Genomic DNA, 20,679 nt, shown 5'->3' on the forward strand with positions numbered 1-20,679 from the left:
ATGCCCCAGTGTGGCACTAGGGGGCGCTGTGCTGCAGGGAGCAGCATGGGATCAGCAGGGGGCACTCTCCCCGGGCAGGCAGTGCTGGCCCCAGTGTGGCACTAGGGGGTTCTCTGCTGCAGGCTCAGGGCTCAATAGGGGGCGCTCTCCCGGGCAGGCAGTGCTGGGTTTGTCTCACTGGGGTTTACTTTGCAGCCTCTCTAGCTCCTCATACTCTGGGTCGAGACCCACGGGAGGCGCGTTTGATCCAGCTCGGGGGTGGAACAATTGCTGGCCACAGCTTCCTGCCCAATGGCTGTGGCTGGGGGTGTAAAGGGGGCAGGAGCTCGGCGCTGGGGGGAGCGTGGTGACGGCTGAGACACTGAGAACGCAGGAGACCTTTTGTGGTGCTGTGATCCACCTTCAAAGCACGTCTCTCCCAGCAGAGACACAGCCCAGCCCGGGACTCCGACAGGCCCCGGAGCCGAAATATTCCTCAGCCCAGTTCCTGAGGCAGGTGAGTGATGGGTGGGCTGCTCAGACCCCAGCTGAGATCAGGGCCCCATCGTGCTGGGTGCTGCACAGACCCCGACCGAGATCAGGGCCCCATCGCGCCGGGCGCTGCACCGACCCCGACCGAGATCAGGGCCCCATCGCGCCGGGCGCCGCATGGACCCCGACCGAGATCAGGGACCCATCGCACCGGGCGCTGCACAGACCCCGACCGAGATCAGGGCCCCATCGCGCCGGGCGCCGCACGGACCCCGACCGAGATCAGGGACCCATCGCACCGGGCGCTGCACGGACCCCGACCGAGATCAGGGCCCCATCGCGCCGGGCACTGCACGGACCCCGACCGAGATCAGGGCCCCATCGCGCCAGGCGCTGCACGGACCCCGACCGAGATCAGGGACCCATCGCGCCGGGCGCTGCACAGACCCCGACCGAGATCAGGGACCCCATCGCGCCGGGTGCTGCACGGACCCCGACCGAGATCAGGGCCCCATCGCGCCGGGCGCTGCACTGACCCTGACCGAGATCAGGGCCCCATCGCGCTGGGCGCTGCACGGACCCCGACCGAGATCAGGGCCCCATCGTGCCAGGCTCTGCACAGACCCCGACCGAGATCAGGGACCCCATCGCGCCGGGCGCTGCACCGACCCCGACCGAGATCAGGGCCCCATCGTGCCGGGCGCTGCACAGACCCCGACCGAGATCAGGGCCCCATCGCGCCGGGCACTGCACAGACCAAAACTGAGATCAGGGCCCCTTCGCACTGGGTGCTGCACAAAACCATCCCAACTGATATTGGGGGGCCCCATAATGCAGGGTACTGCACGGACCCACCCATTGAGATTGGGCCCCTGTCACACCTGGCTCTACACAGACCTCAACCAAGATCCTAGTCCCCAGTCTATCCTGCTCTAACTGCCTGGATCCCATTCCCCTCCCATAGCAACAATAGAACCCAGGAGTCCTGACTCCCTGCCCCTCATCCTCTAACCCGCTTCACTCCACTCCCCTGCCAGAGCGACAATAGAACCCAGGAGTCCTGACTCCCTGTCCCCCATCCTCTAACCCGCTTCACCCCACTCCCCTGCCAGAGCGACAATAGAACCCAGGAGTCCTGACTCCCAAACCAGTGCTCTATCCACTACACCACGGTGCTTCTCAGCTTTTGATAGTTAATTTACATAGTTGATACCTTTTATATCAGGGGCATCTTGCAATTTGAGTTTCTATTGGCAACAAAGCAGTGGGGCAGCAGGTGGGGATTGAGGAGCACCGGCAGAGTGGATCGGGGGGAGGGAACCCCAAGGCTCGGCTTGCAGGGAGCCGGGGGCTGGGCAGAACCCAGCAGTCAATATTCAAGTTCTGCTGGGGTGAGTTCAAACATTTACTGTTCTCTCCCAGACCGAGCCTCCTACCACGACAGGATGCAGAGTTCTCACCCTTTCCTGCCCCACAGCCAGAATTGCTCTACAGCTCCAACCCAAGTGCAACACAGTTCAAATTTACATTTAACACAGCACCCCTTGTGGTTAGTACGGGGAGGGACGCACAGAGACGGGTGAGGTGGTCAAAGCATCTGAGGTGGAAGGAAGGGGACAGGCTACCAGAGGAGATGGGCCCATGGGTCTATTCTTGGGCGGCAAGGAGGGGGCAGGATACCGGGCTTGATGGGCCCATGGGCCTGATCCAGGGTGGTAGCATGTCCTGCCTTCTTTCCCTAACAGCCGCAGGGTAAAGGTGGCAGCGCCAGATGCTGGGGCTGATGCTGACCAGGAGAAACCCCAGAAAATGACCCTCCGTCAGTGGATAAACATGACCAAATCTACCACTCGGCGTGGCCACAAGGGAGCCCCGGCAGTTTCCTCGGCGGGGCAAGTCACGCCGAGGGTGGCCCAAGCTCCCGCCACTCTCGCTGGCTATGAAAGCCGCCACTCGCAAGCCACGGATTGTGTGTGGCTTCGCACTGCCCCCCTAATGGCCACACCCAGTCACTGAATTGGCTCACTAATTACAAGCCACGGACTCTGTCCACATGGCACCGCCCTGTAGTGGCCCCATTGGGGAATTGCAATGACCCATTATTATATTGCAAGCCGTAGAGTGGGCATGTGAATCTATACCTTGTCCTCGTAGTCAGTGCTGGTATTACAACACCTAGAAAACAAGGAGGAAAATGAATTGATGTAAATTGGATACTCTGTAGTCAAACATGCAAATGAGGCATCACATCATTTGTGTAATGCCTCCAGGTTTCCTAGAGCCCAGAGTTTTCTTAGGTGTCTTATAGAACATGGCTGATGTCGTGGGTGATAGGTGGATGTCTCTGTCTCTAGAATAGAGATAACCTGTGGCACTGCCTGCCACTGCATTGTCACTAATTCTGGATCTCTCTGTGTCTCTCCCTCTAGGGGGCTTCAGAGGCCGAAGGCTCCTCCTGGGTTGGGGAACTCATGATATTAGCCATGCCCAGATTTGGTGCCTTCATCCCGCTCCTCCTCTTCATCTTCCCTGGGGCCTCCTCCCATTGTCACACAAGCACGGAAAATGAATGTGAGAAGCACACGGCCTTTGTGCCCGGGCACAGCCTGGCTGGGGAGGGCATCGATGTGACCACAATGGCCAGGAAGGGGGCCTATCTGGTCGACAGCAGCCTCTGGCAGCACGAGGACGGCACCTGCACCCTGTGCCGGAACCGACTGCAGGGATGGCAGAGGCAGAGGCTGCCACTGGCTGCGGTGGACTGGAGGGTCCGTGTCTTGTGTCACCGGAAGCTGAGCAGCTCAGTGCAGCAGTCGGCGATGGGCATGATGGAGTCGGCAGCGTCCGCAGTGCAGAACGACTGGAAGGTGGGGCTGGACGTGCCTGTGAAGCCCAAAGTTAATGTCCAGGTGGCGCTGGCCGGATCGCATTCCAAACTGGCCAGTTTCATGGTAGACCACACGCGGATGGACAAATACAGCTTCGTGAGCCATGAGGTGTCCTGCGGCTATTACACGTAAGAGCCCGCCTGGGTCAGGAGGGCTGATCTGGAATTGGGATCACATCAACGCCACACAGTGATACAGGGCCCTTCCCCTCTAGGGGGTGCTGGGTTCTGGTCCAGGCCAAGAACGGGGGGACTGGCAGGCTCGGGGGAGGCAGGGAAAGAGTCTTTCCTGTCTAGGGAACGCCGGCTTCAATCTGGTCCCCGGCTGGGGGACTAGCTGGCTAGGAAGGGAGCAGGGAATGGGACATGGAGCCTTTCTGCTCTAGAAAGCGCCGGCTCCCACCTGGAGCTGGACAGCTATGAGGGATGTTCTTGTCCTGTGAGTCAGGACAGCCCGGTGACATGCCGTGGCCAGAGTGGGGAATGTCTGTCAGAACTATCAAGCAGCTGGCAGTATCCCCAGCAGGTTGTGAGGTTCAGCTGACTAGATGGCTGCTTTGAGTAGGAGCCACCTGCTTAGATCGGTGCTTGTGGGTTGGTTAGGGCCTTAGTGTGCACAACTAATGATCTCAGCTGAGTCACCAGGCCATGCTCACTCCTCACCTTGTGTCTCTGACCAGGTTCCGGGTCAGCGAGACGCCCCCGCTCACCAGCCATTTCACTCTGGCACTGAAGAACCTCCCGGACCAGTACGACAGCAAATCGAAGGTGGAGTACCAGCAGCTAATCAGCAACTACGGCACCCACTACATGTCCCAGCTGCAGCTCGGGGGCCGGGCGCGGGACGTGACGGCCGTGAGGGTCTGCGAAGCAGCAATGAGCAGCTTGAGTGATGACGAGATCAAGGACTGCTTGAGCGTGGAGGCGGGTGTGAGTATCGGAGTGGGCTCTGTGAAGGGTGGGTACAGCAAGTGCGAGGAGGAGAAGAAGAAGGGGAAGGTCCGGGGGAGCTTCCATGAGACGTATCGGGAGCGCCACGTGGAGGTGGAGGGAGGAGAGAGCACGACTGACGTGCTGTTCTCTGGGAGTGATGCCAAGGTCTTTTCGGCCTGGATTGAGAGCCTCAAAGCCAGCCCCGGCCTGGTGTCCTATTCGCTGCAACCCATCCACATCCTGGTGGAGCAGGACGACCCAAAGCGGGAGGCGCTGAAGCGGGCAGTCAGTGAGTACATCCGTGAGAGGGCCCTGGTGAGGAATTGCACCCGAAGCTGCCCCCCGGGGACTCAACGCAGCGCGCACGACCCCTGCTCCTGCGTCTGCCCCGGGGGTACCATGACCAACACCATGTGCTGCTCGCGGGAGCGCGGCCTGGGGAAGCTGATGGTGACAGTGAAGAAGGCCAGTGGCCTGAGGGGGGACTTCTTTACCGCTACGGATGCATTTGTCAAGGTCTTCTTTCAGGGACAGAAGGAGCAGACCAACACCATCCGGGACAACAACAATCCCGTCTGGAACGTCGACTTCGACTTCGGTACCGTCCACCTCACCAGCGCCAGCAAGATCCGTGTCCAGGTCTGGGACAAAGACCCGTTGAAGGATGAATTGCTGGGAAGCAACGACATCCTGCTGGAGGCTGGGGGGCCCCACCAGAAGAATTTTTACCTCAACCATGGCCGCATCTGGTTCCAGTACAGCCTGCGCTGTGGGCCCCACCTCGGGGGCCGGAGCTGCTTCGACTATGTCTCCCAGCCACCGCAGCAGAGCACAGCCAAGGGGAAAGAGGCGGCCGCCTTCTGGTGAGCCCCTTAGAAAGGGCATGGGTGTGCGTTCATCAATAGCACTCCCTGTCCCCCAGAGCATTTCCTAGTTCCTGCTCTGCTGACGCTACTGAGCTTCATGCTGTCACTCCTGCTCGGGAATCGGTGTCTCCTAAGCCACAAGTGACTGTCTGCTCCTGTGGGACCATCATCCTCACAGCTCCCTCTGGGAAAAAATCCCACCACAAACCGCCCATTCCAGATCCATCAAACCAGTGTGTCCAATGATTCCGGTCATGCAACGTATCCATCCAAACAATAAACCAAAATATGTACCTACTGTATCCAACTTATCCGGGCCCCACATGCAGCCAACCACCCGCCAACCAACCAATCAACCACCAACCAATCAATTGTTGCATTTATTTTATCCAACATATTCAGCCAGCAAACCACCAACCAATGAGTGTATCCAGTCCATCCAAACAACCAATACATTTTATCTAGCCCATCCAATGTAAAAAGTGAGCCAGCCACCCAACCGACCAAGGAATGTGTTTAGACTGTCCAATGTAACCAGACAACCAACAAATGTATCCAGTCAACCTTCCAACCAATTCAACCAATGCATTCAATGTATCTGTCCAGCCAGCCAATCACTGTATGTACTTAGTGGATCTGGTGTATCCACCCAACTAACGTCTTAGGTACATCCAACCAACATGTGTAGCCAGTGCAACCAACCAACCAATGAATGTTAAGTACATCCAGTCAACCAATATGTGCTGGCAGTGCAACTAATCCGCCACCCCACGTATCCATCCACCCACTGTAATTACCTGTCTAGTGCATCCAGCTGAAAAGAGATCATCAGGAGTAAAGCTCAGCCCCTGTCTTATTGTGGCATCAGGGATTAACCCTCTGCAGAAACCCAAGGGATGGACATGGTTCTAAACACCCAGCAGATGGGCTGGGCTCTTGGAGGGAGGATTCATTACAGAGCGGTTCCCTTTCTGTCATTTCTCTTGCTTTCCACAATTCCTCAGGAGCTTTGGGGTTAATTATCTCATCCTGAATGTCCAGGCCCCGCCCACCATCCAGCTGGATGTTCCCTCCTCAGAAGATCAGTAGTGATACTGATATATCCTTTGCCATGGGTAGGAATCAGAGTTAAACCAAGAAAGTCATGCCACAGGGCTGTTGATTCCCATAGTCAGCAAGTTCAGGGAGAGGGCACTGCATTGTGGTCACATTGGGAAGGGTATATTCCCCTAATTTGGGGTTATAACATCTTCCTGGTTCACCCCTCTCTGCATCTGTAGGATCCTAGATAAAAAGTCCCATTCTGTAGTTAACTGGTGAATGACAGTTGTTAACTCTGAACCCTACTGATTTCAAGTTAAATATCTCCTGCCTGGAAAATTACCATGCAGCTTTGGAGCTCCTTGGCAAAATAAATTGCTTCTGGTAGGATTCCAGATCTCTGAATGCTTGCAAGTGTATCTCCCTGCTTTAATAAACATTTATGAAAGCAAATTTCTCAGCAGAAAGCCTTGTCGTTTTTCCAACCTCAGTGGGCTGGAACCAGCTGTAGAGTAGAAATGAGCGGCTGCAGTACACGCTTGGGAACACTAGAGGGAGCTCTGGGCTGGAGGGTAGCGAGGCATGGCAAGACGGGGAGATAGCTGGATGAATTTACTGCAATGGGAATCCAGTGTAATGTGGCTAAATCCAGTCAAATGGATGAATGGTTTCTGTCGGGGACAGAGAGGGGTGGGTGGGAAAGAGATACAGGGAGATGGGCAGTGTTTTTAGGGGCGCACTAATATCCCACAGCTGATATTTGCAAGACACTGCTATTGCCAAGGGATCCAGGAGGGGATAGGAGGAATTTTACCTCTAAGGGGAATTCAGCTCTGAGATGGCCTTAGAGCACGGGGATTGGCTGGCTCAGGAGGCTGGGGAATGAGACATGGGGCCATTCCCCTTTAGGATGAGCTGGTTCTGATCTGGCCCCACGACATGGCTGGCTCCGGAGGCTGGGGAATCCTCTAATGGTGCAGCTCCGATTCCCTCCAGCAGGTGGCAGCCTGGACTCGTGCAGCCCCCAAACACTTGATCAGCTAAAATGCATCTTGCAGGTCAGTTGTGACAGAGCATGGCAGGTGTTAGCTGGGGGCTGAGCTCCTGACCTGCCCCTGGAATAGGGGCTGGGATCCTGGTGCAAAGGCTGAGGGATGGGGCAGCTCCGGAGAGCCGGTGGGAATGTACTTGTGACACATGGTGGACTGGAGAGGATCTTTTCATAGCCTCCTTCCGCGCCACCACAGAGCAAACCCCTGCAGAGTGCATGGCTCTAGCTGGCACGTCCTACGTCCATCCTGCTGCCCTGTGGCCCCAGCCCTTCTCTGTATCCCAGGGCCCTGGGGCTAGGAGAGGCAGAGCATGAATCAGCTAGTTCCTGCAGCGCCCTGGGAAGGAGAGAGGGATGGGCACAAGTGGGAGCCCCATGGCAGGTGATGGAGCCGAAATGAAGGAGTGGGGAGATAAGGACATGGTGACACAGACAGGGGCCAACACAGGTGTCTCGTAGTGTTGCTCTCCTCATAGAACCGCAGGCCAGTTGTGGTGGAGGGGGTGTGGGGTGTGCGCAATAATTCATCCCAGAGCCCAGATCGGGAAATGGGGAGCCACAAAGGCTGGGCCAGGATGGGGCTGGGAGCAGGCGATCCCGGTGCAGCATGGTCCCACCTGTAAGCTACCTCTGCTCCGAGGGAGGTGCAAACTGAGGCCGAATGCTACGGTCACGGAGCCCAGGTCGGGAAACTGGGAGCCACGCGGCTCAGACCGGTTCGGAGCTGGGACGTAGCCCATCCCAGAGCTGGGAAGCAGTCGGGTGGAATCATGGAGCAGAGGCCAGGAGAAAAGGGGGCCTGGGGGACGTGGCAGAACGGGGACCGGATTCCCGTAGCCCCTCCCCTAGAGTCATGGCCCCCCCTGCCTGGCACATGTAGCCCCTGTGACTCAAGCCGTAGCGTCAGGCAGCACTAGAGACGCTCGTCTCCGTTTCTAGAGGCAGAAATAGCTGTTCTGACCACAAGCTTCTCCCGGCCCCGCGCTGCAGCTGCTCGGCGCTGGGGCAGGGTGTGAGCGCCTGTGACGTCAGTGACGAGGGCGTGGGGGGAGACCCCAGAGCTCCGTGCCACTCCTGCCGCTCCAGTCAGCGCTGCGTCTCCATCCAAGTCTGGACCTTTCTCACCGGCCCTGCCAGCCCCGGGACAGTCACCCCCAACCAGTGAGTGAATGGCAGGTGGAGAATCTCTGGGCTCCCAGGCTCCTCCTGGAGTTGGGGATAGAACGCAGGAGTCCTGACTCCCAGACCACCACCCCCCAACCACTGAACCCCACTCCCTGCTCAGAGACAAGATGGAAACCAGGGGCCCGATCTAACCCAAGACACGCCAGTCTGCTCCAAAACAGACCCATTTTCTGAACCACGTTCCCCAAAGCTGGAGACTTAACAGAAAATGGCTTAAGAAGTGCTCCTGTCTCTAGCACCCAGACACCCAGCTCCCAGTGGGATCCAAACCCTAAATATATTAGTTTTTCTCTGTATAAAGCTTATACAGGGTAAACTCATAAATTGTCTGCCCTCTATTACACTGATAGAGAGATATACACAGCTGTTTGTTGCCCCAGGTATTAATTAATTACTCTGGGTTAATTAATAAGATAAAGTGATTTTATTCACTATAAAAAGTAGGATTTAAGTGGTTCCAAGTAATAACAGACAGAACAAAATAAGTTACCAAGCAAAATGAAACAAAAACATGCAAGTCTCCGCCTAATACATTAAGAAGCTGCATACAGATAAATCTCACCCTTAGAAATGTTCCAATAAGCTTCTTTCACAGACTGGACTCCTTCCTAGTCTGGGTCCAGCAACCACTCACACCCCCATAGTTACTGTCCTGTGTTCCAGTTTCTTTCAGGCATTTCTTGGGGGTGGAGAAGCCATCTGTAAGCCAGCTGAAGACCAAATGGAGAGGCTGCCAGGGCCTTTTATATTCTCTCTCTTTTTGTAGTCGGGGGGCTAGTGTGATTCCTTCCTTCCCAGAGATTGGAGAGAACCCAGGAGCCCTGGCTCCCACACCCCCTATTCTAGCTCACTAGACCCCACTCCCCTCTCAAAGCAGAGGCCAGAACCCAGGAGTCCTGTGCTGGGGGCCGGACCTGCGGTGGCCTCTTTCCCTGAAATGGGCAGACTCATTCTTACACACACACCCTCGGCTGCCCGCCTAAACCCATCCCCTTCCTGAACCCCATGAGATGTGGCTTTGTGTGGTGCCAAGCCCCATCCCCTTACTGAAGAAGTGTGGCCGTGTGATACCCTCATGGGAGCATGATTCTCATGCCCTGGTGCTGCTCGACTCTTCCAGGGCTCTTCCCAGAGGCTCCTCAATGCCTGGGGGCATCTCTCTGCACTTCCAAGCCCCTCCCCTTCACTTGAAGGGCATGGCTGTCTCATCCCTGGGGCCCCCTCCCTCCCACTCCAGTCCTGGTGGTGGGGCTCTGTGCTCCCAGGCAGGGTGGGACTCTGCTTCCAGAGCTGCCCCCGCACCTCTGCCCCAGGAGGGCAAGGTGTTCTCTGTTCCTGGGCCCCTCCTCCAAGATGGTGTGACTCTGAATTCTCCTGGCCCCTCCCCAATTTATTCCCCATGCCTCTGATATGCTCCCTATGGCTGGATCCCCAGTGTTGAAACTCGAACTGGGGCACTGCTGTGCCCCCTAAACTCTACAACCTGGGCTCTCTCTTACAATGCTTTGCCAGTGACAAGCAACCAACTCAGCCAACGGGTTCATAATGGTAGGGCACTTGGAGCTAGGGTTAGGGTTCCTATGGGTAGGGCACTTGGAGCTACGGTTAGGGTTCCTATGGGTAGGGCTTCTCGCCCTAGGGTTCAGGTTCCTAAGGGTAGGGCACTTGGAGCTAAGATTAGGGTTCCTAAGTGTAGGGCACTTGGAGCTAGGGTTAGTGTTCCTATAGGTAGGGCTTCCCGCCCTAGGGTTAGGGTTCCTAAGTGTAGGGCACTTGGAGCTAGGGTTAGGGTTCCTATGGGTAGGGCTTCCCGCCCTAGGGTTAGGGTTCCTAAGGGTAGGGCACTTGGAGCTAGGTTTACGGTTCTTAAGGGCAGGGCACTTGGAGCTAGGGTTAGGGTTCCTAAGGGTAGGGCACATGGAGCTAGGGTTAGGCTTCCTATGGGTAGGGCTTCCGGCCCTAGGGTTAGGGTTTCCAAGGGTAGGGCACTAGGAGCTAAGGTTAGGGTTCCGATGGGTAGGGCACCCCGCCCTATGGTTTGGGTTCCTATGGGTAGGGCAATTGGAGCCATGGTTAGGGTTCCTATGGGTAGGGCTTCCCGCCCTAGGGTTAGGGTTGCTAAGGGTAGGGCACTTGGAGCTAGGGTTAGGATTCCTATGGGTAGGCCTTCCCGCCCTAGGGTTAGGGTTCCTAAGGGTAGGGCACTTAGAGCTAGTGTTAGGGTTCCTAAGGGTAGGGCACATGGAGCTAGGGTTAGGCTTCCTATGGGTAGGGCTTCCGGCCCTAGGGTTAGGGTTTCCAAGGGTAGGGCACTAGGAGCTAAGGTTAGGGTTCCGATGGGTAGGGCGCCCCGCCATAGGGTTAGTGTTCCTATAGATAGGGCACTTAGAGCTAGGGTTAGGGTTCCTAGGGGTAGGGCACTTGGAGCTAGGGTTAGGGTTCCTATGGGTAGGGCACCCCACCATAGGGTGAGGGTTCCTATGGGTAGGGCACCCCACCCTAGGGTTTGGGTTCCAATGGGTAGGGCTTCCTACCCTAGGGTTAGGGTTCCTAAGGGTAGGGCACTTGGAGCTAGGGTTAGGGTTCCTATGGGTAGGGCATCCCGCCCTATGGTTTGGGTTCCTATGGGTAGGGCAATTGGAGCCATTTTTAGGGTTCCTTTGGGTATGCCTTCCCGCCCTAGGGTTAGGGTTGCTAAGGGTAGGGCACTTGGAGCTAGGGTTAGGGTTCCTATGGGTAGGGCTTCCCACCCTAGGGTTAGGGTTCCTAAGGATAGGGCACTTGGAGCTAGGGTTAGGATTCCTAAGTGTAGGGCTTCCCGCCCTAGGGTTAGGGTTCCTAACGGTAGGGCACTTGGAGCTAGGGTTGGGGTTGCTATGGGTATGGCTTCCCGCTCCAGGGCTATGGGTAGGGCACTTGGGGCTACGGTTAGGGTTCCTATGAGTAGGCCTTCCCGCCCTAGGGTTAGGGTTGCTAAGGGTAGGGCACTTGGAGCTAGGGTTAGGGTTCCTGTGGGTAGGGCTTCCCGCCCTAGGGTTACGGTTGCTAAGGGTAGGGCACTTGGAGCTAGGGTTAGGGTTCCTATGGGTAGGGCTTCCCGCCCTAGGGTTAGGGTTCCTAAGGGTAGGGCACTTGGAGCTAGGTTTACGGTTCTTAAGGGCAGGGCACTTGGAGCTAGGGTTAGGGTTCCTAAGGGTAGGGCACATGGAGCTAGGGTTAGGCTTCCTATGGGTAGGGCTTCCGGCCCTAGGGTTAGGGTTTCCAAGGGTAGGGCACTAGGAGCTAAGGTTAGGGTTCTGATGGGTAGGGCACCCCGCCCTATGGTTTGGGTTCCTATGGGTAGGGCAATTGGAGCCATGGTTAGGGTTCCTATGGGTAGGGCTTCCCGCCCTAGGGTTAGGGTTGCTAAGGGTAGGGTACTTGGAGCTAGGGTTAGGATTCCTATGGGTAGGCCTTCCCGCCCTAGGGTTAGGGTTCCTAAGGGTAGGGCACTTAGAGCTAGGGTTAGGGTTCCTATGGGTAGGGCACATGGAGCTAGGGTTAGGGTTCCTATGGGTAGGGCTTCCTGCCCTAGGGTTAGGGTTTCTAAGGGTAGGGTACTTAGAGCTAGTGTTAGGGTTCCTAAGGGTAGGGCACATGGAGCTAGGGTTAGGCTTCCTATGGGTAGGGCTTCCGGCCCTAGGGTTAGGGTTTCCAAGGGTAGGGCACTAGGAGCTAAGGTTAGGGTTCCGATGGGTAGGGCGCCCCGCCATAGGGTTAGTGTTCCTATAGATAGGGCACTTAGAGCTAGGGTTAGGGTTCCTAGGGGTAGGGCACTTGGAGCTAGGGTTAGGGTTCCTATGGGTAGGGCACCCCACCATAGGGTGAGGGTTCCTATGGGTAGGGCACCCCACCCTAGGGTTTGGGTTCCAATGGGTAGGGCTTCCTACCCTAGGGTTAGGGTTCCTAAGGGTAGGGCACTTGGAGCTAGGGTTAGGGTTCCTATGGGTAGGGCACCCCGCCCTATGGTTTGGGTTCCTATGGGTAGGGCAATTGGAGCCATTTTTAGGGTTCCTTTGGGTATGCCTTCCCGCCCTAGGGTTAGGGTTGCTTAGGGTAGGGCACTTGGAGCTAGGGTTAGGGTTCCTATGGGTAGGGCTTCCCACCCTAGGGTTAGGGTTCCTAAGGATAGGGCACTTGGAGCTAGGGTTAGGATTCCTAAGTGTAGGGCTTCCCGCCCTAGGGTTAGGGTTCCTAACGGTAGGGCACTTGGAGCTAGGGTTGGGGTTGCTATGGGTATGGCTTCCCGCTCCAGGGCTATGGGTAGGGCACTTGGGGCTACGGTTAGGGTTCCTATGAGTAGGCCTTCCCGCCCTAGGGTTAGGGTTGCTAAGGGTAGGGCACTTGGAGCTAGGGTTAGGGTTCCTGTGGGTAGGGCTTCCCGCCCTAGGGTTACGGTTGCTAAGGGTAGGGCACTTGGAGCTAGGGTTAGGGTTCCTATGGGTAGGGCTTCCCGCCCTAGGGTTAGGGTTCCTAAGGGTAGGGCACTTGGAGCTAGGTTTACGGTTCTTAAGGGCAGGGCACTTGGAGCTAGGGTTAGGGTTCCTAAGGGTAGGGCACATGGAGCTAGGGTTAGGCTTCCTATGGGTAGGGCTTCCGGCCCTAGGGTTAGGGTTTCCAAGGGTAGGGCACTAGGAGCTAAGGTTAGGGTTCCGATGGGTAGGGCACCCCGCCCTATGGTTTGGGTTCCTATGGGTAGGGCAATTGGAGCCATGGTTAGGGTTCCTATGGGTAGGGCTTCCCGCCCTAGGGTTAGGGTTGCTAAGGGTAGGGCACTTGGAGCTAGGGTTAGGATTCCTATGGGTAGGCCTTCCCGCCCTAGGGTTAGGGTTCCTAAGGGTAGGGCACTTAGAGCTAGGGTTAGGGTTCCTATGGGTAGGGCACATGGAGCTAGGGTTAGGGTTCCTATGGGTAGGGCTTCCTGCCCTAGGGTTAGGGTTTCTAAGGGTAGGGTACTTAGAGCTAGTGTTAGGGTTCCTAAGGGTAGGGCACATGGAGCTAGGGTTAGGCTTCCTATGGGTAGGGCTTCCGGCCCTAGGGTTAGGGTTTCCAAGGGTAGGGCACTAGGAGCTAAGGTTAGGGTTCCGATGGGTAGGGCGCCCCGCCATAGGGTTAGTGTTCCTATAGATAGGGCACTTAGAGCTAGGGTTAGGGTTCCTAGGGGTAGGGCACTTGGAGCTAGGGTTAGGGTTCCTATGGGTAGGGCACCCCACCATAGGGTGAGGGTTCCTATGGGTAGGGCACCCCACCCTAGGGTTTGGGTTCCAATGGGTAGGGCTTCCTACCCTAGGGTTAGGGTTCCTAAGGGTAGGGCACTTGGAGCTAGGGTTAGGGTTCCTATGGGTAGGGCACCCCGCCCTATGGTTTGGGTTCCTATGGGTAGGGCAATTGGAGCCATTTTTAGGGTTCCTTTGGGTATGCCTTCCCGCCCTAGGGTTAGGGTTGCTTAGGGTAGGGCACTTGGAGCTAGGGTTAGGGTTCCTATGGGTAGGGCTTCCCACCCTAGGGTTAGGGTTCCTAAGGATAGGGCACTTGGAGCTAGGGTTAGGATTCCTAAGTGTAGGGCTTCCCGCCCTAGGGTTAGGGTTCCTAACGGTAGGGCACTTGGAGCTAGGGTTGGGGTTGCTATGGGTATGGCTTCCCGCTCCAGGGCTATGGGTAGGGCACTTGGGGCTACGGTTAGGGTTCCTATGAGTAGGCCTTCCCGCCCTAGGGTTAGGGTTGCTAAGGGTAGGGCACTTGGAGCTAGGGTTAGGGTTCCTGTGGGTAGGGCTTCCCGCCCTAGGGTTAGGGTTCCTATAGGTAGGGCTTCCCCCAATCAGCCAGGGTTTTACCTTGCCCAGCCCAGCCCTCTGCAGGGCTTTTCCAATCACTTCCAGGCTGGAGCCGGGGGGGGGGTCACCCTGCTACAGGGAGTAGGAAACAGAAAAGGAGGGGGCAGCCTGAGATGGAGTGAGGGGGACCTCTGGCAGAATAAGAATGGGTGCAGGGAGTGGGGGTGACTCCTGGAAAGATATTGGGGATGCAGGGGGATAGGGGTCCTACCAGCAGTGAGGTGAAGGATCGAGTAGAATCCCCTGATGAGGGAAGCACAGGGGTAACTATGGGGACTGTGGGACCCTGAGAACACGGGAGAACAGAGAGAGAGAAGCAAACATCAAATGTGTTCCACAGCAGCATAGGGTCTTCGTTCCCCGCCCCGCCCCCGCACCCAGTGTCCAATTTCCCCACCCCTGGCATGGCCTGTCCTGCAGGGCCAGCACATTGGGCTTCCTCTGGATGTACCCAAGGATCAGAATCCTGGCCTGCTTCCATTGCAGTTGGTGGGGTCGTGCTTTATTTATGGTGGGGTCCCTGAAGCGTTAGGTGCCTGCCCCAGTGTGACCTTAGGGGGCGCTGTGCTTCAGGGTGGGGGTCTCAACAGGGGGCGCTCTCCCTCGGCAGGCAATGCTGGCCCCAATGCCGCAGTGTGGCATTAGGGGCTTCTCTGCTGCAGGGTGGAGGCTCAATGGGGGACGCTCTCCCCGAAAGGCAGTGCTGGCCCCAATACCCCAGTGTGGCGCTAGGGGGCGCTGTGCTGCAGGGTGGGGGGCTCAGGAGGGGGCCGCTCTCCCCAGGAGGCAGTGCTGGCCCCAATGATTCGGTGCAGAGTTTGTCTCACTGTGGTTTCCTTTTCAGACTCTCTGGCTCGTCATACGCTGGGTAGAGACCCACAGGAGGCGCGTTTGATCCAGCTCAGCGGTGGAACAATTGCCGGCCACAGCTTCCTGCCCAGCTAGCTGTGGCTGGGGGCGTGAGCGGGGGCTGGAGCTCAGCGCTGGGGGGAGCGTGGTGACGGGTGAGACACTCAGAACACAGGAGACCTTGCTCACCTTCAAAGCGCATCTCTCCCAGCAGAGACACAGCCCAGCCCGGGACGCCGGCAGACCCCAGGGCAGAAAAAGTCCTCAGCTCGTCTCCTGCAGCAGGTGAGTGATTTATGGGTCTGCTCAGACCTCTGCCGAGATGGGGGACCCCATTGAACTGGGTGCTGCACAGTCCCTGACCGAGATCAGGGATCCCCTCACACCGGATGCTGCACAGACCTCGACCAATAGCATGTTCCCGAGGCCCTCCTGCTCTAACCCTCTTGATCCCACTCCCCTCCCAGCGTGACAAGAGAGCCCAGGAGTCCTGACTCTCAACCCACTAGAGCCATGGTTATAAAACTGCAGGTCAGGACCCAGTTCTGGGTCGCGGAATGGAAGGCAGTGGGTCACGGCAGCTGTGGTCAGGACCAACGAATGCGCTGTTAAAAGTCCCATTGGTGGTGCTACCCAGCTAAGGCAGGCTAGTCCCTACCTGTTCTGCCACCGCGCTGCTCCCCGGAAGCAGCCAGCAGCAGGTCCGGCTCCTAGGCGGGGGGACCACGGGGCTCCGTGCGCTGCCACTGTACCGACCACCAGCTCTGCGCTCCAATTGGACAGTTCCCAGCCAATGGGAGCTAGGGCGGGGGCGGTGCCTGAGGGCGAGAGCCACTTGCGCACCTCCGCTTAGGAGCCAGAGATGCTGCTGGCCACTTCTAGGGTGCAGCGTGGGCCACGGTGCCAGGACAGGCAGGAAGTCTGCCTTAGCCCCCCTACTGCGATGCTGACAGGGATCTGCCCAAGGTAAGTCCACGCCCAACTGCATGCCTCAATCCCCTGTCCCAGCCATGAGCCCCCCCCAAACCCAAAGCCCCTTCCTGCACTCCAAACCCCTCATCCCTGGCCCCACCCCAAAGCCTGCACCAGAGCCCTAACCCCCTCCCTCACCCTAACCTCCTGCCCCAGCCCAGATCCCCCTACCACACCCTGATGCCCTCATTCCCGGCTCCACCCCACAGCTCTCACCCTCGCACCCCAACCCTCTGCCCTGGCCATGAGCCCCTCCCACACCCCAAACCCCTCATTCCCAGCCCCGTTGGGTAATGGGCATCAACAATTTTCTTCAACTGGGTTGCCAGAAAATAAGTTTGAAAACCGCTGCACTGGTCCACGCTGCCACTCAGCGTTTGATAATTTAATTGATGTCGGTGATACCTTTCCTATCAGGGGCAGCTTGCAATTTCAGGCTGTTTGATTTTCTATTGGCAACAAAGCAGTGGGGCAGCAGGTCGGGACTGAGGGGAGAGGGGAGGGAACCCCAGGGAAGGGCTTGCAGAGGGCTGCAGGCCGGGCAGAACCAAGCAGTCAATAGTCAAATATTCAAGTGCGTTTTTCCTGCCTGGTTCTCCAGGGCCACCCAGAGGATTCGGGGGCCTGGGGCAAAGCAATTTTGGGGGCCCCTTTCCATTGAAAAAAAAAGTTGCAATACTATAGAATACGATATTCTCATGGGGGCCTGGGGCAAATTGCTCCACCCCACCCCCCCCCCACCCCCCCACCCCGCCCTCTGTGCAGCCCTGCAGTTCTCCTGGGATGAGTTCAAACATTTACGGTCCCCTCCCCCAGTCTGAGCCTGCTACTGTCACAGGACGCAGAGCTGTCAGCCTTTCCTGCCCCACAGCCAGCATTGCCGTACAGCTCCAACCCAAGTGCAACACAGTTCAAATCTATATTTAAACACAGCGTCCCTTGTGGTTAGCACGGGGAGGGACGCACAGAGAAAAGTGAGGTGGTCAAAGCATCTGGTGAGGAAGGAAGGGGACAGGATACCCAGGGGTCTGCTCTGGGTTGGCAGGGAGGGGGCAGGATATCGGGCTAGATGGGCCCAGGATCTGTTCCGGGGTGGCAGCATTTTCTTCTGTCTTTGTCCAGCAGCCACAGTGTAAAGACGCTGGGGCTGGTGCTGACCGGGAGAAACCCCAGAAAATGACCCTCCGTCAGTGGATAAACATGACCAAATCCACCACTTGGCGTGGCCACAAGGGGGCCCCGGCATTTTCCTCGGCGGGGCCAGTCACGCCGAGCATGGCCCAAGCTCCCGCTGCTCTCGCTGGCTATGAAAGCTGCCACTCGCAAGCCACAGGTTGTGTGTGGCTTTCCACTGCCCCCCCTAGTGGCCACACCCCGCTACTGCATCAGCCCACTAATTGCAAGCCACGGACTCTGTCCACATAATGCCGCCCTCTAGTGGCCCCATTAAGGAACTGCAATGACCCATTATTATATTTCATGCTGTAGAGTGGGCATGTGAATCTATATCTCCTCCTTGTAGTTAGTGCTGGTATTACAACATCTGGGAAATAGGGACTGGAGGGAATTGATGAATATTAGGTAATCTGTAGTCAAACATGCAAATGAGGCACCAGGTCATTTGTGTAATGCCTCCAGAGTTCCTAGAGCCCAGAGTTTTCTTAGGTGTCCTATAGAACATGGCTGACGTTATGGGTGATAGGTGGATAACCTCTGGAACTGCCTGCCACTGGATTGTCACTAATTCTGGATCTCTCTGTCTCTCTCCCTCTAGGAGGGTTCAGCGGCCGACAGCCCCTCCTGGGTGGGGGAACCTATCGCGTCAGCCATGCCCAGATTTGGTGCCTTCATCCCCCTCCTCCTCTTCATCTTCCCTGGGGCCTCCTCCCATTGTCAGACAGGCACAGCCAATGAATGTGAGAAGCACACGGCCTTCGTGCCCGGGCACAGCCTGGCTGGGGAGGGCATCGATGTGACCACAATGGCCAGGAAGGGGGCCTATCTGGTCGACAGCAGCCTCTGGCAGCACGAGGACGGCACCTGCACCCTGTGCCAGAACCGACTGCAGGGAGGGCAGTGGCAGAGGCTGCCGCTGGCTGCGGTGGACTGGCGGGTCCGCGTCTCATGCCGCCGGAAGCTGAGCAGCTCGGTGCAGCAGTCGGCGATGGGCATGATGGAGTCAGCAGCGTCCGTGGTGCAGAATGACTGGAAGGTGGGGCTGGACGTGCCTGTGAAGCCCAAGGTTAATGTCCAGGTGGCGCTGGCTGGATCACATTCCAAACTGGCCAGTTTCGTGGTAGACCACACGCGGATGGACAAATACAGCTTCGTGAGCCATGAGGTGTCCTGTGGCTATTACAGGTGAGAGCCAGCCTGGGTCAGGAGGGCTCATATGGAGTTGGGATCACAGCAGTGAGTTGGGGGGAGGGATAGCTCAGTGGTTTGAGCATTGGCCTGCTAAACCCAGGGTTGTGAGTTCAATCCTTGAGGGGGCCACTTAGGGATCTGGGGCAAAAATTGGTCCTGCTAGTGAAGGCAGGGGGCTGGACTCGATGACCTTTCAAGGTCCCTTCCAGTTCTAGGAGATTGGTATAGCAACGCCACACAGAGATACAGGGCCCTTCCCCTCTAGGGGGCACCAGCTCTGATCCAGGCCCAGGCCTGGCTGGATCAGTGGAGCAGGGAATGGGACACGGAGCCCTTCTTCTCTAGGAAATGCCAGATTTAATCCAGCCCCAGGGTGGGGGAGTGGCTGGCTAGGAAAGCAGCAGAGAATGGGACTTGGAGCCTTTTGCCTCTAGGGGGCACTAGCTGCCACCTGGGACTGGACAGCTATGGGGGATTTTCTCCTCTTGTGTGTCAGGACAGCCCGGTGACCTGCCGTGGCCAGAGCGGGGGACGTCTGCCAGAACTATCGAGCAGCTGGCAGTATCCCCAGCAAGGTCGTGAGATTCAGCAAACTGGGTGGTTGCACTGAGTAGGAGCCACCGGCTTAGTCCCTTTCTCTGGGTTGTCTGGGGCCTTAGCATGCACAGCTAATGATCTCAGCTGACTCACCAGGCCATGCTCACTCCTCACGTTGTGTCTCTGACCAGGTTCCGGGTCAGCAAGACGCCCCCGCTCACCAGCCATTTCACTCTGGCGCTGGAGAACCTCCCGGACCAGTACGACAGCAAATCGAAGGTGGAGTACCAGGAGCTAATCAGCAACTATGGCACCCACTACGTGTCCCAGCTGCAGCTGGGGGGCCGGGCGCGGGACGTGACGGCCGTGAGGGTCTGCGAAGCAGCAATGAGCAGCTTGAGTGATGACGAGATCAAGGACTGCTTGAGCGTGGAGGCGGCCGTGAGTATCGGAGCGGGCTCTGTCAAGGGTGGGAACAGCAAGTGCGAGGAGGAGAAGAAGAAGGGGAAGGTCCGGGGGAGCTTCCATGAGACCTATCGGGAGCGCCACGTGGAGGTGGAGGGAGGGGAGATCACTACTGACGTGCTCTTCTCCGGCAGTGATGCCAAGGTCTTCTCGGCCTGGATTGAGAGTCTCAAAGCCAGCCCTGGCCTGGTGTCCTATTCGCTGCACCCCATCCACATCCTGGTGGAGCAGGACGACCCAAAGCGGGAGGCGCTGAAGCGGGCAGTCAGTGAGTACATCCGTGAGAGGGCCCTGGTGAGGAATTGCACCCGAAGCTGCCCCCCGGGGACTCAACGCAGCGCGCACAACCCCTGCTCCTGCGTCTGCCCCGGGGATACCATGACCAACACCATGTGCTGCTCGCGGGAGCGCGGCCTGGGGAAACTGATGGTGACAGTGAAGAAGGCCAGTGGCCTCTGGGGGGACCAATCTACTGCTACGGATGCCTTCGTCAAGGTCTTCTTTGAGAGCAAGGAGATCCGGACCAGCACCATCTGGAACAACAACAGTCCCGTCTGGTACGTCCCCTTGGACTTCGGTACCGTTCACCTCACCAGTGCCAGCAAGATCCGTGTCCAGGTCTGGGATGAGGATAAGTGGGACGATGACCTGCTGGGAAGCTGCGACATCCCGCTGGAGGCCGGGGGGCCCCACCAGAAGGATTGCTACCTGAACCACGGCCGCATCTGGTTCCAGTACAGCCTGCGCTGCGGGCCCCACCTCGGGGGCCGGAGCTGCTTTGACTATGTCTCCCAGCCAGCGCAGCAGAGCACAGCCAAGGGGAAGGAGGTGGAGGCCTCCTGGTGAGCCCCTTAGATAGGGGATCCGAGAGGATTATGGGTGTGCATTGGTCAATAGCATCTTCTAGCTCCCACTCTGCTGACGCTACTGAGCTTAATGCTGTCACCCCTGCTCGGCAATCGGTGTCTCCTATGCCCATAAGAGACTGTCTGCTCCTGTGGGCCTGTCATCCTCACTCTGTGAAAACATCCCATCACGGACCGTCCATTTCAAATCCATCAGACCAGTGTGTCCAATGATTCCTGCCATCCGCTGTATCCATCTAATCAACCAACCAGAGTATGTGCCTGCTGCATCCAACCTATCTGCCCCTCTCCCATCCAGCCAACTCCCAGCTAGCCA

The 20,679-nt window shown here is 57.5% G+C and overlaps 1 protein-coding gene and 1 pseudogene across 1 annotated transcript; both read left to right on the plus strand.

The window, feature by feature from the left end:
• The first annotated feature begins 291 nt into the window (after positions 1-291).
• LOC123370517 lies at positions 292-5,158 on the plus strand (annotated as a pseudogene).
• A 10,096-nt stretch (positions 5,159-15,254) lies between these two features.
• LOC123370334 (perforin-1-like) lies at positions 15,255-20,343 on the plus strand. The gene is made up of 3 exons (XM_045016805.1): positions 15,255-15,441; positions 17,903-18,489; positions 19,224-20,343. Exons 2-3 carry the CDS (start codon positions 17,957-17,959, stop codon positions 20,341-20,343), a joined length of 1,653 nt encoding a protein of 550 aa, XP_044872740.1. The 5' UTR covers positions 15,255-15,441; positions 17,903-17,956.
• Positions 20,344-20,679: the final 336 nt, after the last annotated feature.

The sequence above is a fragment of the Mauremys mutica genome, chromosome 4 (assembly GCF_020497125.1).
Source record: "Mauremys mutica isolate MM-2020 ecotype Southern chromosome 4, ASM2049712v1, whole genome shotgun sequence".
Lineage (NCBI taxonomy): Eukaryota > Metazoa > Chordata > Testudines > Geoemydidae > Mauremys > Mauremys mutica.